This window comes from Trichophyton verrucosum (assembly GCF_000151505.1).
Source record: "Trichophyton verrucosum HKI 0517 chromosome Unknown contig00859_1.f1.exp, whole genome shotgun sequence".
Taxonomy (NCBI): Eukaryota; Fungi; Ascomycota; class Eurotiomycetes; order Onygenales; family Arthrodermataceae; genus Trichophyton; species Trichophyton verrucosum.
In genome coordinates, this window is record NW_003315231.1 from 174062 (window position 1) to 191690 (window position 17629).

Sequence of the window (17629 nt, forward strand, 5' to 3'; positions counted from 1 at the left end):
TGGAAGTGTCAACATCAACCCTGTGCCTGTTATCCGTGATGTCCATAGAAAAGACTTAAGCCGCTTTTCAACTTCATGAGTTCCCCTCAAAGGATGCAGAGGATAGAAAATTTCCTGATTCTGTCGTGCCCATGAAAGAGAAGAAGAAAAGAAAAAAAAATAAAAATAAAAATAAATAAAAAGTAGAGGAAAAGCCTGTTCATTTGTAGGTTTTATTCGGTCGAGGTGATTGAATGTATAATGAAAACCGAGTACCCGTGAAATGTGAAGCAGAGAAAAGCAAGATCAACTAGAATCGACTGAAGAGATAACAAGAATAACATGCCTTGGACGCCAGCCCTGTGTTCCTTTCCACCGTATGTTATCTCGTACCGTTGGAAAAGAAACCATTCCCTAAACTAGTTGGTAATGAAAAAAACTCCCTGAAGACCCATGATAGCAGTAATATCGATGATGAAAATGTCACCGTGACCGAAAAAAGGGGGAAATGCGAGGCGTGTAAAAGGGCAGGCAAATAAAATGGAAGTAGGAGAACGCAATGTATCTTCAGTTCGAAGGGAAAAAAAGGAAGATTGTGAGGATAAGTAGGTACGTTGGAAGATAACTATGGATTGTGAAGAGGAAACCAGAGAAGAAACCGCCATTTATACCTGTTTGAAAAATAAAAGAATGGAATGGAAAATGTCAGCGCTAATCGGGGGGTGAGATGCCTAGACAGGCAAATTGTTTGCTTGAAGTTGCTGCAATGCAATGCGACGCGATGCGATGGACGAAAACGTGACCGAGAGCGACCGAGAGCGACGAGTGATGTTCCTCCCATCCCTAAACCCCATGCTAAAAAAGTATATATCCGTTTTCGTTTCCATTATTTGAAAGGTGGTCGATTAGATTAAGTGTACAAATTTCATAATGCCTCGCTAGATTGGGTCGGACCGGGCTGGATTGTGAAATGGCCCTTGAAATCTTCATTGGATTGTGGATATTATATGACTGCTGCTGGCTTGAGGATGGCACTGCCGTCCTCCTTTGCCATTTCATTCGGACATTCTTCTAATACGCTAGTGTTTGCGCTTGGTATAGAGCTCCTGTCTGCGGTGACGGGGGAAAGATCGTAGACAGGACTGTTATCACGAGTGTATGCGAGACTGTTCGCGTTATTGTCAACATCCAAGCCTAGTGGTTTGCCGCTCTCCGCAGGCGAGGTTGGGGATGAAGGAGCTGGGTTTCCATATTTGTGAAGATGCCCTTCAATGCCGGCAATCTGTTTGCCGTAGCTGCACTTTTTCAGCAAAGGCATCAATGGCAGAATTCGGCTTACAAGCATCTTGTAGTCGTCACCTTCCAAGACGCTGAGGGATTTTTCTATATACCAACCATTAGCTATGCTGATATTGACATTGTGAAAGAATCCGAAGAGAGAAACTTACGAATGACATAGTTGCCGTATTGGTCGCGCATCAGGCCAAGCAAGGGGCCCTCTCCCTTCTCGTTGACAGCAGACAGAATCCGGGTAATGGCTAAACGTTGCTCCATAGTGCCGAAGGTGATGCTCTTCTCTACCACGTTGCTGGCAAACTTGTGCTTGGAAAAATGAACTGCTTGGCCAAGGACAATGGAAATGATCTTGTTCTTGTCAACCTCTTCTCCAAACTCGATTATGTGCTGGATGACATAATTGCCGTATTGGTCGGAAATGAGGCTTGGAGTACAAGCGTGAATCTCAGCGAGAATGGATAAACGGTCAGCCAGAGGACAGTGCTCTAGCATGCGCTGGATGACCCGACATCCGTAAGTATGAGTGGCGTAACGTGGAATTTGGCCACGGAATTCATCAATGATAAATCGAATGTGCTGATTTGGAACACGTTCAATTGCCTTTTGGATGACATGGTTTCCGTTTTGATTGGTAACGCACTTCATCACGCTGTCTTCAAGTTCCTTGACCATGGTGGCTTGCTGCTCAACGAGGACATGCTCAAGTGCCTAAGACTTGGTTAGTCCTGTAAGTGTAGATTATGGTAATTGAATGAAAGCTTACCTTTTGAACAGTGCGGCATCCATACGTCTGTACAGAGAGTGAGCAAATGTTGCCTTGCATCTGCTGTGCGAGCAGACGTTTCTGTGCCTGGTTGCCATGCTCAAACAATTTTTGGATAACGTAATTGCCAAACAAGTCCATCATAAGCTGTACGGCATTGGGCCTAATCTCCTGGAACACCCGCTCCTTTTCGTCGCTGTTCGCAGTTTCAAGCTTGAGCTGAATGAAGCGAGAGCCATGCTGATCACCACAGAATTCGACAATGTGGCCGTAGATATCTTTCAACTCATATCGTTTGTTCCCCTTGTTGTTTGCTCTGAACTCCTGTAGGACTGGACTACGCGTCACCTGGTTGGAATCTTGGTCTGAAGTGGAAGGCCGAATCAGCGACGGGGAAACAGGGCTGAATGGGCCCATAGAGTAGAGGGGTAGTTGCACGGGATGGATACCGTTAGGCTGGGGGGGTTGGAATGCCGCATATCTGTAGCCTGGAGGAAGGTGAATACCTCCAGGGAGCTGGCTCATGGCCACGGAAGGGTAAGCTTGCTCCTGCTGCTGTTGCAAGGTTGCTCGCAAACCCTGGGCTAGGAGTTCAGCTTGTTCTTCAGGGCTACGCTCACCAGCAGCGTAACGGTATCTTGGAGAGTACACCCCCTGGCTCATGGACTCCTGGATCTGACCATCGACGCTAGAATAGTAGCCGGGGATAGAGCTGCGCTCGAGAGTTGGGTGGGTGCGATCTTGTCTTCTAATGAGGGAGGGTAAAGTGACGGAAGGAGATGAGATTGTTCGGGAGTATGTTGCGTACTGGGTACGGGGCTCCTCAGGCTCGATGTTATAATTGGCACGGGACAAGACAGCGTCATACGATGCGCGTTGTTGGAATGACGGTCTTGGAGGTAGAGCTTGTTGTCGGTGTTCAGCTAAAGCGCCAGCAACCTTGACGTCTATTTTTGATAAGGCGGCTGCAAGCTCATCTTCAGCTAAACTGGGCCTACCGTGACCTGTTGATATCGAATGACGTGGAGTGCCACCTCCAAAATGGCTCGAGGAGGGAGTCATTGAAGCCAGGTTTATGGACGAGGCTGGAGGAAAGTAGGAGGATTGATCATTTGACCTGGAGTTTTCCCTGAATGGGAGGGTGTTGCCATGGTCAAATGGATTCATCTGCGGTTCCTGCGCGGATAGCCCATTGTGTGCACTACTTCCGTTTGTGATTCCATTAATAGTAGATGCATGCTGACTGTTTCTTCCAACACCATTGTCAAACGCAGTGGTAGACGCTGGAGAATCACAGGTTGTGTGATAATGACTCCAGTTTGAAACCCGGTTGCTATTTGGCATGTTTGAAGCGGATGGTTGGGCTGATGCTAAATAGGATAGAGTTTCACTTCGAGTAATAGGGTTGACAGTTGTGGAGTGTCCTGGAGGAGTGTTTGACCTTGCATTTCCCGAAGACGCATGAGAGCTTGAGGTAGGGGAAAAATTCCACGGAAGAGGCTGTCCAGCCCAGCCTTCGGCCTCCGATGAAGGCAAAAGAGAGCGAGATCCCGTCACTGCATCTCCGCCAGCAGTAGTAGCCACTTCTGGGGTTAGCATGGAGAATTTTGAAAAAGTCATGGAAGACTAGATGGGGAAACTATACCTTTTGGGTGAGTATTTTCCACCATGGTACTAGAAATCCCAGTCATAGCGGAACGTGACCAAATATTGCTGTTCCAGCCTCCACTTCCAAACGCAGCAGAAGACTGAGCAAGAGTGGTTCTTTCACTAGCATAGCCAGCTGAAGGGGTTGAGTTTCGACCATTTGCACGCGCCTAAGGAAGAGTTAGCAGTGGTCTATACATTTAGACCATAGTGTTTTACTTACCGCCTGCTGTGAAGCTGCGTTGGACATCCCTATAGCAGCCATAGTGCTTCGGATAGACAGGATGCAATGATAACAAGGGGGGTTTAACGTGGAAATCAAAAGGAGCTTTGTGTAGTGAAAAAGAGGAAGAGATTTCTAACGGATTATCTGCAGGAGCAAGAAGGTCTGAATGTGCGGGGGAGAAATAGATAAAAGAGGAAGAAAGGAAGAAGAGGAATATGTTCCAGGGGCAGCAAATTTATTTGCGAGAGATTATAGGCATAGACAGGAAGAGGCCTTGCGCGTGAATAAAATTAGTGTTGATAAGTCACTGTTCGCTAGATTTAAGCAGTTAGTGAACTGTAGCAGTGAATATTTCAGCAACTTTTAGTGACGGGGAAAGCAGTGTGAATGTGTATATTTGGACGTTGGGGAAGGAGGAGTAGTATCAAGCTGTTGCCAAAGCAAACTAGATCATGTACAGAAGACAGCCGTACGGAAGAAAGGAAGAAACAGGGAAAGGGGGACCAGAGCTTGCACAGATAGAGAGAAGTAGATGGATATAGAATAATGTAGATCGAGACCAGAAGAAATATTATGGCACGGGAGAGTTGATATATGGTGAAGGTAGAGTGACACGGCCTTGAACCGTGGAATGAGACCCTTGAACGGAACCAACCAGGTCTCTCTCGGACAGGCAAGACAGCGAAGGTGAAGAAATAAGAAGGGAATGAAATGGCTGGAGAGTGAAGGGGAAGAAGGAAACAAGCAGCAGAGGGTCTTAGTGAAGGGTAATTAAGAGCAAGGCACCCGAATGCAGGCAATTGAATGGGGCAAGGTCGGGATGCGTTTGACAGCACAATCGCGGCAAGCAGCCGCCTGGGAATTGATAAGGGCAGAGGAAGTACTCCGTAGAGGAGGGAGAAGGAAGAAGAAAAGGAAGAGCTCCAACTGACCTCTGGTGTTCACATTATACGCCCCTGGGTGAAGCGCGACCAGTCTCGACAGTTCATACAGCAGTCCCCCTCCGGCCGTCTATCCGTCTGTTTGGCTGGCTGGGGCTGGGGCTGGCTCTGGCTCTGCCTCCAACGGTCACAACAAAACGGCGGCAAGGCAACGTACAGTGAGCGAGGAGCTTGACGTGCGTGCGTGCGGTATGTAGGTGTATATGTGTGTCTCTCTCGTGGGGGCCGTTCCGAGAGGAGGGATTCTGAGCTGCCGGAGCTTCTATTTACAGTGCAAGCAAAGCTTTGTTTCGGTATGGACAACGATTGGGGGAGACCAGGTTCGAGAAGACGTAGGAGAGAGCGGCGGCGGGAAGATCGAATGCGGATCAGGGGGCCCAGCGGGAGCAGAAAGGACGAGGACGGACGCTTGTCTTGCTTTCTCTTTGCCGTGGTCGTTTATATGCTGGTTGTGGTGCTGGTGGTTGGTGGTTGTGGTTGTGGTTGGTGGTGGTGGTGGTGGTGGACGCTGGCGGAGATCTCTGTCTGCACGCAACACCTGCGAGACTGCGGACTGCGAGCGGCCAGCAACGAAAACGAAACGAAACGGAGCAGCGTTTGCTTTCTGTTTCAGCGAGACGGAGGAGGAAACGAAGAGACGCAGCTCAGCAAAGGCAGCGGCTTGCGATGGAGGACAAAGAGAGGTCAAAAGCGCATGAAGCTGTCACACAGACGGCAACATGATGGCACCGCAGGGCTTCCGTCCAGTTCTCGATGGTAGGCGAAGACGGACAAAAAGTCGACTGCCGTCTGGAGGCCTCGCTGTCCGCTCGAATTAAGGGACTTTTGCTCGTCGTCGTCGTCGTCGTCGTGGTTGTCGCCGTCCGGGAGGTCGTTTTGGTGGTGGTGGTGGTTGGTGGTGGTTGGCCTGAAGAAAGCGGACGCAGAGACGAGAGAGAGAGAGAGAGAGAAGAAAAAAAGCCACCCACGGCCAGCAGAAGAAGCAAAAATCAAAGAAGTATCAGCAAGAGGTCGCACAGCGTGTGAAACTACGGCGTACAAAGGCAACGGGCAGCGAGGGACAAGGCCGGTACACGACAATGACCTGACGATGCGGACGGGAGAGCAGAACGAAGGTTGAGGATTATCCCAAGCTACTTCAGGGATGCCGGATGCTAACCGTCGTGCACCAGGATTTGATATTAAATATATCTACGCCCAAACACAGGCGAATACCGCGGCCAGAAACGTCGAGGAGAGGCTGCTCGACGCCCGCAACCTACGCTTGGCCATGGCTGGCCATTTGTCCGGCTGGCTGTTCTACGCTGCGGCCGACCTGACGGGCCCAGGTGCTGCCAATAATACTCTTACCGGCCTCCGGCGACAAGCTAACTATCAAGCTCGCCAGCAGCCAGAGACGGACCGCTTGAACTCCATTCTGTCTCTGGATAAACCGCACACGCCCGCCTGCCTCTCGCTGGCTGGATGTCACCTTGTCACGGCGAGGTGAGAATGAAGGGCCAAGATAGCCTAGCAGTGGGAAAGGGAGAGAAGAGGCCAACTTGGCCCGCTGTACGTATCACTTTTTCCTGTTTTCGCTCGTTTCTTTTTCAAGCATCTCTGCTCTTAGTTCGAGCGGATGGGTACACAGTTCAGGGCCTACGGAATATGCAGCTACGGGAAGGGGGAAGCTTTTTAGGACATGCAGCATGAGCATCATCCCAAGACGGAGGCAGGCAGCGAGAAGAGCGCAGGCCGGGGGGGGGACGATGGGGCCGCAAGCACACACTAGCCTGCCCTGGGTATTACCCGCCTATGTGCAACATTTCGCCTTCATCGTACATCGTCCTGCTGTGTACAGCATCTTTGTCCGTCATGGCCCAGCCCCGTCGAAGGGGACCCGGGGAGGAGAGAGGGTGGAGGATGGGCAGGAAAGCAGAAGCAGTTCGCCCTTCTTCTTTTCCCTTTTGGCTTTTCTTTTCTTCTTTTGGCTTTTCAAGGGAGGAATAATAATGGATGGGACCTCTGCTTTCTCCCGTACCATCGCGCCAATCGCGACGGTGGACCAGCGCGGAGGCCAATGGGCCACGGATCGGCGAATATCTTCTACTCGTCTCATGGCTCATGGTCGACTGCCAACGTCAGGGTGTGTGAGTAGTGGTATGGAAGCTACACCCCCCCCCCCCCAATCTCGCCATGACGGAGACCCTTCTATCATGTTTTACAGCTCTCTTTCCACAACCCGATATCTACCTATTTTGAGAGGTGGACTCCGTGCAAAAGGTTCCAGGCCCTCCCCCCCGACACAACTGAAAAACGCCTCGGCCATTTTAGTTACTTGAGCGGTTATGAAGAAGAGCATCGCAGGGGGGGAGGCTAAAAGTCTCAAAGATAGGGCCAGTGGCCCACCTAGCAGATCGTTTTAAGGCCGGTATAGGGGTCCACTTGATCCTGGGAAACTAGACGATCCACAAAGAAGCAAATCCATATACTTATACGCCAACACACCCTTGACTCCTCAACCTGATAGTCCTTCCCATTATTGCCGTTCTGGCTCTGGCTTGTCCTCTCATGGTAATTTACTAACTTACGATCGATAGTTGGGGTACCGATGCGGCCCCCCATACTCTAGCGGGAAAGTTGTACAGAGACTTCGAATGACAGGCAGCGTTTATATGTGAGTGTGTTTGCTGTGTGACCTTTTGCCCGGCCCGGTGTGGAATTGCCTGCCGTTTTTATCATTGGAAGACGAGGGATGAATGATAGGGGATGGGGATAATCGTCCATATTACGCACATATAATTGGCATGTCCACTGCCTCTATCCATACGCTGGCCCTAGTCTCTATCCCCTCCCCCGTACTCCAAGGTTTGGAACCGTCTCTGGGAGTGCTTTCGCTCGTACAGAGAGGAGAGGGTTATGATGGAGTACAGTACGGAGTACTCCGTACGGTTACCCGTCCTCGTCGTAAAACGGACGGCACGACGAGTACTGACATCAAGCTACATCTTGCTGGTTCGTCAAACCTCCCAACAGTTACTCGGCTGCTTAACTGGTCATCTTATTGTGGCCTCGCCTAGCTGAACAGGATGGAGATGGCATATACGTGTCATGATCGATTCCTGTACATCGCAGATACGAGCAGTCAGGCAGCAACCAGCAGCCGTCGAAATCAGTCTGTATGGAGTACAAGCTACCAACCACTGGTAGACAGTCTCTGTTTCTTTTCTCTGCTTGTCGACTTCAGCCCCGACCTGGCCTGCTTGTGCAGAAATTTGTTAGCCATTGCACTTGCGTGGGGTAGCACACGACACTGTTTGTTAGCTCTCTTTGCGTGGACTGGGGCTGGTAGATGTGCAATTGGGAGCACTGCCACAATGCTCATCTCCTTCGTTTGTACATGTACCAGTCTCGCTACCGCATGGGGGAATGCTCTGCTATATCCACAGATTTTATGCACACAGTCGCGAGTCCGTCCTATATCTCTCTGGTGGTCTGGTATAACCATTCGGACTCTGGGGAAACAGCAAAAAAGCAATAAAGTGTGGTCTGCCCAGAAAGCTGGGCTATGCTGAGAAGCTGATCACCCGGTGCAGGATTGGGGGCCTGCACCACTGATACACTACTAAACCCAACTTGAAAATTTGGTACTTGTACAGCTCTGCGACCAAGATTATTCTTTTATAGCAGGACTGATGACTTCATAGTTGGAGTACCTGTTCATCTTAATCTGCTGATCCGTGGTTGAACTCATGGCTGGTGACAAAAGAAGAAAACCAACTTTTGCTCTCAGGAACCGACCAAAAAAAGAGGAAGATTGTTGCTTTTTCCCCTTTTTTTCTTCTTCGGATCCAAGCCAGGTACGGGGAAGGACGACTATCAGCCACCGTCGATCGGTAGAACAGTGGGAGGGTTCGGTACAAGGCAAATACTTCATGCTGAATAGATGGGTACAGCGTTGTTCAACTGTAGAAAGGTGAGCTGCCACCATCATACTGTCTAGTAAAAATAGTTGATCCCTAAAATGCACATTCAATTTCGTTTCTTTAAGCTATATATCCATTATTTGTACTCCGTACGCTCTCGTATATAAAGACGGAACGGACGGTATATCAAACAGGTATTTCTCGTCTAACCACCCCTCCCAACCCATCTAGGGCCACCACCACCACCACCACCACCACCACCACCAACTACTACTTACTACTATATTCTAGACTTTCCACTGCATGCTCTCCGGCGCCTGGTATGATATCCAAATAGTGGAGGCAGCCCTACTGCCGGGCTTCCAACTTCTTCCATGCAATGCACGGTAAATGAGTGGTTTGGGACCGGAACTAGGCACAAGATGGTACAGAAAATGACGATCTATATGACCACCTCTCCTCCCGTCTGCGCCAGCAGTCTCAAAGATCTATTTACCGCTATGGGGTATTCCAATTTGGGTATCAAACCGACTTCATCAGTGGCAGTGAAAGTAAATAATGGCCTCATAAGAATCCACCGGCAACTTAGCGTCTACCAAATAAACAACGTGGGTTAAACGGGCAGCATACCGACGGATACTTTTTATATCCAGGGAAAAAAAAAAGAAAACTCCGAAATTGATAGACGCATAGTGTCTTAACTCCTGTTAATTAACCATTAATAACATGTCGCTTTCTCTTTAGTTCACTCGGCCCCTTGCATGAGAGGGGGCCAAGCGGCCTGAGCTTTTCAGAGCGAAAATCCCTGGCGGTAACCCTGCTGAAGAGGCGAGAAAGGAGGCTATAAAAATAGGAATCCCCGTCCAGTATCCCACAGGCTCGGTGCAAACTGGCCTCTGGCTCCCGGCGAAGAGCGACGATCAGGGAATTCACCGACACGAACAGGGAAGTATCTAATAGTCCTATGTACGTAGCTAGAAAACCTCCGCCAGACCCAGGAGGTCAACCTATCTCGATAGACAAAAAATAGTCGAAATGGCGGCACGATGGCCAGAACCGCTGTCAACTTCTCGGGTCTGGTCCGCTGGACGAACGGAACGAGGTCTCTCCTATCTTGTATTTTGGAGAAAGCAAGTGGTGGCAGGGGGATATATATTGGGCCTCAAAACGAGGCATTTTTAGATTATCTTCTTTTAAACGACCTGGGATTAAAATGCTGGATTGTTCGATGCCCAAGACCTGCATCCCTCTGTCCGGCGAGACGTTTCTTTGCTCGATGGCAAAAAACCGTACTCCGTAGTCGTACCCAGCCAGACCAGGCCAGTCGAGCCGGGGAAAGGCCTCATATCTCCGTACCTGAGCAATTGCCGCTCACCACGCCACACTCCGATGATAATAATAATAATGGCCAGTCCTGCAAGGGTGTTCTGAGAATGCTCTCGCCATCGACTTTTGTTCTCACGTCACTCGGAGTTACCTTGCCGTATCACAGGGAGCGTCAACCTCTGCATTATTGTGACAATAACTCGGCAAATGAAACCAACGTCTCCGTATGGAGTACTCTGCTGCATCTTCACCTATCGAGAGCATATGAATAATAATAATATTAGCATGAATTCCTGGCCAGCGGATGGTGTGTTAGAGTTCGCAGTCACACAACCTGCTGGTGTGAAAGCCTCTCTTGTGGTTCGATAGCGCCGGCGCTTCCCTGCAGTTGTTGGCAGGGCATGTGGGCCAATGACGCTCCTTCATGTCTGGCAGGGCAACGATGCAGGCCCTCCGACCACACACACGGCGGCAAGCCATCTCGCACGCCCACCCCGACAGCACCACCGCCCTCTGTCGAGGCGTGTCTTCGCACTGCGACTCCTACTCTGTAGAATATCAGGCTCCCTCTTTTGTTCGTCTTTGTTTTTTTAATATCTTTCTTGTGTTTCTTTTTTTATCTTTTTTTTCGCCCTTTTATGCTTAAACGGCTTAAGCTGGTGGGTCTCTGACTAAGCAAGCAAGGCACCTCGCTGCTCTCATTGGCTGAATTTCCCACGGGACCGGCGCGAAGTGGAGAATTCCTCATCTCTATTGGCCAATGCCTCCAACACTAGTCTTCTTCAGGACTAGCGGCGTCTGCCCTGGGTGCTGCCGCCCTTTTTCCCCCTTTTGGCACCGCCCTTTTTTCTGCCTCCTCGCTTCGTCTTTCGTTTCTTTCTTTTCTTCCTTTTCTCGACCTTCAACAACATCACCGGCAGCACGTCTTCGGCGCTTCGAGCTCGACTGCTGCTCCTCTTCTTCTCCTGCCTCCTTTGACTCTCCCTAGTGGGTGCCAGATTCATTCTTTCGCTGGCTGCCTCACTGTCCGTTCATTCTCTGCTTGATTGACGCTCGCAACTTGACCCGCGCTCTTTATCTTCTTCGCCTTGACGACCTACCGATCTTTCTATTCATTCACGACCATACAGCAATACTCTGCCTGGATATCACGCCAGTCCTGCCCGAATACAGACCTTCATTGACCAGATAACCGCCGTTCTTTTCGAAAATATACTTAGTCTTCCGACAATACTCCACCCGAAAATACAACAAAACACCACAACCGCAAAGCAATATGGACAACTTGCGCGCCATTTTCAAGCGCGGTGATGACAAGGAGAGTGGCAACAATGACCTTAACCCTACCCTCGTCAACCTCCTGATTGCCCTGCTTGCTATCATCCTCTTTACCATGGCACTGGTCGGTATCCTGATGTTCCTCAACCGAAGACGCCGCCTCATGCAGGAGCGCCGCCAGTCCGAACTCCCCCTCTACGACAAAACCACCAGCCGCCGCCGTCTCACCATCACCGCCACCTCATACGGTCAGTGCATGGTCGATGAGAAAGAGTCCAGCCGACCTTCGAGTCCAGTCCCTGAAATTCGCATCACCTTCCCGGAGGAGGAAGATGCTGCTGGCAAGCGCACCTCTGGCCGGGTTGTGGTTGTCAGAATAGGTGAAAAAGGCGGCATCGGTCTCGAACCATGCAATGAAGACCTGCCACCATACCAGTCTGACAGCACCGAGCGATTTCAGTCCCTCGACCTCGAGCGGATGGGCGGCCTCAAAGAAAAAGGAGATCTCAAACAGTATTCATAGACAATGAATGCTTGTTTCCTACTTCAGCCCAAAAATTATAGATCTCCTCTTCTTCCACGCGCGGTGAATCCTCCCATTTTACGACTACGACGCTTGGGCGTTTATTCTTTTCGTTTCGATACCTCTCGGACCTATGGCTCCTAGCAGCGTGCGTTTTTCTTTTCCCTTTATACTCATATTTTACCCAGCTCGACTACCCTTTTGGCTCTTCCCCCTCACGCCTAGGCATGCGAGCTTGGGTCTTCCGATCGTTCTGTTTCTGTATATTCCTTGTCATGACCCACCATGCCCTGAAACGTTCCTAGGGTGTGAGTAAGTAACCCTGTGGCATACCCTCCTCCTCCTGTTTCCTTGTCCCTTATTGGTTTTCTCCCTCTTAATTCTTATTCTCTATTTTCATTTGGTGTGTATGATGAACCTTTCTACTTCTTTGGTCATGGTGCCGTCGGCATGTTACCGGACGGCCCCTGCGCCCCCCCCAAATTGGACCCCCATTTTTCTCTGTTTCTTTTTCCTTATCTCCCAAACCACTTACCTTTCTATACACAGCACTTGCGTTAATCGTAATGTTTGTGTATCTCGGCTATACTTCTTAGTAAATCCATTAATTTAACTATTTATTCTGAATATAATGCCGGGGTCATTGTAGAGCCACGTGATATCAAATTTGGGCAAAACATCCCAAACGTGAAGCTACCAAAAAGTGTGGGTTGATTGATACCACCCTCTTGTTAGCTTTCACGCTGCTTCCAACTCCTACCGCTCGCCAGTAGCTCTAACTAATCGCCCCGGATACACGTTTTAACAAGGCCTTTGTGGGCTGTTCGTCAGAGGTTCCGTGTCAAGCTGGAAAGGGGGCAAAAAACAATACCAATTGGCTTCACATCCAACAAACCAACTGGCAATGCTTCTTACACTCGTTTGACCAAATATTAAAGCAACAGCGGACGACATGATTTAATTGCATCCATCCGTACCAGAATACCTGCCTCCGAACGGCGCTCCCTCCCCGGTCGTCCCGCTCTTCCGTTTGATCTGACGCGCCATCATGAAACCAAACACCTCCCAAAAAGCCTCCGCCGCGCAAACTCCATCCTCCTCATCCTCGAACGTCAATCCTGAATACCGCGAGATAAAAGCTAAGTTTGCTAAGCTTTTAGCAGAAGAGGAGGCTAAACGCGCTGCCGGGGCAGGGAAACCATCTCAGCGCGCAAAGAAGCCACCAGTGGACCAGTCGGAGCTTGCCAAAAGGGCAAAGCAACAGGACGATAAGCGGAATAAGGAGAAAGAGAATGAGTTTAAGATCCAGCATATAGGCATATTGCTGTTACTTGGGTGGTTCGGGTAAGTTAATTTCACAATTCGATGAAAACTGTTTATATCTAAAATACATGATGCTAAGCCCTGGGACATAGCCTTGTGCATATAATAGGGATATATTTCTTTACCAAAGGGTTCTTATTGACCCGGCTGGTACTGGAAGATAAATCGCAATGTGATGTCCTACCGTTACAAGATCTCCCCGATGCAATTGCGCCGGCTAACCTGGGCATCGATGCACCCAAAGATGGCGCCGGAAAGGGCTGTTGGCACCCCAAGACCTTCGACAAAGCCGTGGTGGTCATTATCGATGCCCTACGATACGACTTCACCGTTCCATCCAAGAGAATGGTTGAAGGTGGACCACCTCGTCTGTACCACGATAATATTCCTGTTTTCTACGATACCGCAGTCAATTCACCGAATGATGCATTTCTCCTCCCGTTCATTGCCGACCCGCCTACGACCACGTTACAGCGTCTCAAGGGGTTAACTACCGGCACACTACCGACGTTTATTGACGCAGGATCTAACTTTGCCGGAACCGCAATTGACGAAGACAATATCATTGCGCAATTGAAATCGGCTGGAAAACGTGTTGTGCATTTAGGAGATGACACCTGGCACGCACTGTTTCCTGGATACTTCGAGGAGGAGCTTACGCATGCATACGACTCATTTAATGTCTGGGATCTATTTACTGTTGACAATGGGGTCACTGAACATATCTTTCCTTTGCTACATGCCGACAACTCGACGAAATGGGACGTACTGATTGGCCATTATCTCGGTGTGGACCATGCCGGTCATAGATATGGACCGGATCACCCTGCCATGGCTGACAAACTGGCCGAAATGGACGCCCTTATTCGTAAAATGATGGATGCAATTGATGACCAGACTTTACTCGTTGTGATGGGCGACCACGGAATGGATCCTAAAGGCGACCATGGTGGTGAATCCGACGATGAAATCGAAGCTGCACTGTGGATGTACTCAAAGAAGGGTGTTTTTGGCAGAGTAAGTGACGATTCTCTGCTGCCACCCACAACGGCAAAGGAACGTCCAATCCCTCAAATAGACCTGGTGCCTACTCTGTCCTTGCTCCTTGGACTACCTATTCCATTTAATAATCTTGGATCTCCAATCGAAGAAGCTTTCGCTGGCAAATCAGGTCAGGACTTCCGCAACCTTGCAGCCGTTAGTCGACTGACCTCGGCGCAAATCAAACGATATCAGCATGAGTATTCCAAGGCTCGTGGAAATGAGGCAGCCCAGACATCAAACCCACTTTCCAAATGGTCCGAGGCCGAGCAGAATTGGAAAGACATCCATGACTCAGGCCACAATAAGAAAGTTACATACCAAGCAGCCTACAGTACCTACCGAGAGTACCAGCGCCTTACGCTCTCCGTATGTAAGGGGCTGTGGGCCAAATTTGACATTCCTAGCATGGCCCAAGGAATCGCTATACTCATATCCGGTGTAACCTTGCTACTATACTATGCTCGCGCAATTCGGGGCAATCGAACAAACATTACATACTTTACGCTGCGGAAAATCGGATATGGTTCCCTAGCCGGTGTTGGTGTTGGTGCGATATTAAACGTCAGCCTTGCATTGGATTTGCATATCGCTGAAAGCATAGCACTTGGGTGTGTTACAGGTGGTGTTATATCAGCAGCTTCAATGGTGCTCCAAAGCCAAAAGACTATTGGCACCGTTATACCGAGATCCCTGTGGGGGTGGGCAATGTTTATCTTCACCATTGCCCAATCTGTTGGGTTTGCCTCAAACTCTTACACCATTTGGGAGGATCAGATACTTTTGTTCTTCCTTACGACCTTTGGTGTAGTTGCTGCCTTTTCGTCCTTGAGGCAGAAGGTTACGGCGGATAGAGTCCTTGGGTTCTATCACTCCATTGTCTTCACATTGCTTGGAAGGGTTGCATCGATGTCGAAGCTTTGCAGAGAAGAACAGATGCCTTACTGCAAATCAACCTACTATGCCTCCAACAACTCCTCCACGTCTTCTCCTTTGCAACTGCTTATTCCTTTCTTCTTATCTCTACTTCTCCCTGCTGTGATCCGGTCATATTACCAGGGAACGAAGTCGTACGAGGGCTCGGCTATCTTCTGGATCGGTTTCGCACTTCGAATGGGCCTCCTTATTGTTGCAGTCTACTGGACACTCGACGCTGCAGATGACGGAGACTGGTTCACCATTCGAAAGGACCATATGAAATCAGCACGCATGATACTGGCTCAAGTTGTGCTCGCCATCGCGTTTGCCGCTGGGTCTACAACGTTTGCATGGGCTAAACCATGTGTCAGTATTGGTGTCACCCCAAATAGCACCCAATCCGGCGAAGCCAAAACATCCGTAACAATTCTAGGCTACGCAAACATTTATGGCACCCGTTACTTTTTGCTCCTGGTCAACTTTACTCTAGCTATAATCCTCCTTCAGAAGCCTATGGGTGGAGGCGCTGTTGGCCTCCAGATCTGGCAAATACTCTCACTCATGGAGATTCTTGATACGAATAACCTTACCACCACTAACTCTGCGACAGGTCCTATAGTCCTTGCGCTCCTTGGCTCGTTTCACTATTTTACAACCGGCCACCAAGCTACTCTTAGCAGTATCCAGTGGGAGACTGCCTTCATCCCGCTCAAGACTGTCCAATACCCGTGGTCCCCTATTCTTGTGACTATGAATACATTTGGACCCCAAATCCTAGCCGCCCTCGCCGTCCCACTCACAGTTCTCTGGAAACGGCCGATTGAGTCGCGCCTAAATTCCAAGCCTCCGATCAGTGCGCCAGCAGCGTCATCCCCGGTACCAGCACAGGGTGATTCACAAAAGGCCTCTAAGCAATCTTCTCCAGCCAACAAACTTCTGAGTGACGTTGCACAAGCAACAGCAACTCACATGCTATACTATGCAACCATCAGCCTAGCCACGACTATGTGGGCTGGTTGGCTCAGGAGACATCTGATGCTGTACCGCATCTTCTGCCCGCGATTCATGATGGGTGCTGCTGTTCTAGCTGTTGTTGATATTGCGGCCATATTCATCGCAGCCGGTGGTGTACGATGGAGCACACTCAGCGTGGGAGAAATCTTTGGGTGGGCATGACACAGCTCATAAACGTTGTTTAATCAATCCGATATATAGACTATGCGACTTGACTTGTTCGCATTCACCAAGCATACTTTGAAAGGCATAACACTGCTGATACTGGTCTAATTGGCCGGTACAATTTCGTCCTTGAACAAGGTTTATTTGACTGATATAATGTAATTAATAGTCCTTTCTGCTGTATCATATATCCTTAACGAGACCAAGTTCGCTCATTATTATTCTTCGGCAAGGTTCTCGGTGTATTACATAATCTTAGATGCCAAGACATTTCAACCTCTGGCAGCGAAAGCTTTCGATCTGAGCTATGAAACGACCGAAAAGACACGACAGGTTGAAGAACATGATACAGAGGCCGCCCTCGATACTCTGCTACCCTGGCCTATAAGCGAGATTACTATTTGGCCCGTCCTACCTCTGAATACGAAAGGACTTCCTGGCGCATTAATTAACTATCCTCATCAGGTTGTTCCAGCCTCTCAATCCAACAACCAGAGTGATCTTACAACACACCGAAAAATGAGTTCAAACGTTGGCCTCACTACTCCTCGTGGGAGTGGGACATCTGGATATGTCCAGCGCAATTTATCGTTGCTGAAACCTCGCGACCCGAACTACGCAACCCCACCTGCTGGATATGGTGATAACGGGCCAAGCGATGCTGGATTTAAGCAGAGGCAGCCAGACAGGCAAATTCTCGAGCATGACCGGAGGAGAGCTATTGAAGTTCAGATCATAGAAGAAAGAGATAGGCTGGAGGAAGAAAACGAGAAGATAGCGGAGGAGAATAAGAAACTTACCTCGAAGAACAAGACAAATTCAGAAGAAACTAAGGAGGAAACACGACAAAGAAGGGTCGAATTAACTGAGGAAGAGATAGAGGAGAGGCTTGATAAGCTCCGTGAAAGGCTTACGAATGAGTTGGAAGATGAGTTGGCTGGCAGACACAAACCGGGGCCTTCCCGGGAAGGGAGATACAGAGACCAGCCTGGTTATGAACCATATCCGTCCAGGCAAAGACGGCCGAATAGCCATGAGGAGAAAAGTGGCTACAAAGGCCGCAAACAGTTTAAGACCTACCAGGTTCACGAGCAGGCCGAGGCTAAAATTCAAGAGAGTGAACGGCTACGAAAAGCACTTGGTATACGCGGAGAAGAACAGGACCCATGGGATTCTGGTCATCGTGAGGACCGTGAGAGAGGAGGTAGAGACCGCTATGCTGATGGAGATTCTAGCCGACGGTGGTAGGTGGATGTAGAGAGATCTTGTGCATTTTCTGATTGA

The 17629-nt window shown here is 49.4% G+C and overlaps 6 protein-coding genes across 6 annotated transcripts; 3 read left to right on the top strand and 3 right to left on the bottom strand.

Annotated features, from left to right (window-relative positions):
* Positions 1-982: 982 nt before the first annotated feature.
* TRV_07018 (mRNA binding protein Pumilio 2, putative) lies at positions 983-3658 on the bottom strand (the record flags this gene model as incomplete). Its single annotated transcript, XM_003018959.1, has 3 exons — positions 983-1362; positions 1428-1983; positions 2039-3658. 3 exons carry the CDS (start codon positions 3656-3658, stop codon positions 983-985), a joined length of 2556 nt encoding a protein of 851 aa, XP_003019005.1.
* Positions 3659-8504: 4846 nt separating this feature from the next.
* On the bottom strand, positions 8505-8822 carry TRV_07019 (uncharacterized protein; the record flags this gene model as incomplete). Its single annotated transcript, XM_003018960.1, has 1 exon — positions 8505-8822. The coding sequence occupies one exon, from the start codon at positions 8820-8822 to the stop codon at positions 8505-8507; it is 318 nt and encodes a 105-aa protein (XP_003019006.1).
* A 2011-nt stretch (positions 8823-10833) lies between these two features.
* On the bottom strand, positions 10834-11264 carry TRV_07020 (uncharacterized protein; the record flags this gene model as incomplete). The annotated part of the gene is made up of 2 exons (XM_003018961.1): positions 10834-11067; positions 11259-11264. The coding sequence occupies 2 exons, from the start codon at positions 11262-11264 to the stop codon at positions 10834-10836; spliced, it is 240 nt and encodes a 79-aa protein (XP_003019007.1).
* A 95-nt stretch (positions 11265-11359) lies between these two features.
* On the top strand, positions 11360-11884 carry TRV_07021 (uncharacterized protein; the record flags this gene model as incomplete). The annotated part of the gene is made up of 1 exon (XM_003018962.1): positions 11360-11884. The coding sequence occupies one exon, from the start codon at positions 11360-11362 to the stop codon at positions 11882-11884; it is 525 nt and encodes a 174-aa protein (XP_003019008.1).
* Positions 11885-12932: 1048 nt separating this feature from the next.
* On the top strand, positions 12933-16342 carry TRV_07022 (uncharacterized protein; the record flags this gene model as incomplete). The annotated part of the gene is made up of 2 exons (XM_003018963.1): positions 12933-13228; positions 13300-16342. The coding sequence occupies 2 exons, from the start codon at positions 12933-12935 to the stop codon at positions 16340-16342; spliced, it is 3339 nt and encodes a 1112-aa protein (XP_003019009.1).
* A 522-nt stretch (positions 16343-16864) lies between these two features.
* TRV_07023 (RNA binding protein, putative) lies at positions 16865-17593 on the top strand (the record flags this gene model as incomplete). The annotated part of the gene is made up of 1 exon (XM_003018964.1): positions 16865-17593. The coding sequence occupies one exon, from the start codon at positions 16865-16867 to the stop codon at positions 17591-17593; it is 729 nt and encodes a 242-aa protein (XP_003019010.1).
* Positions 17594-17629: the final 36 nt, after the last annotated feature.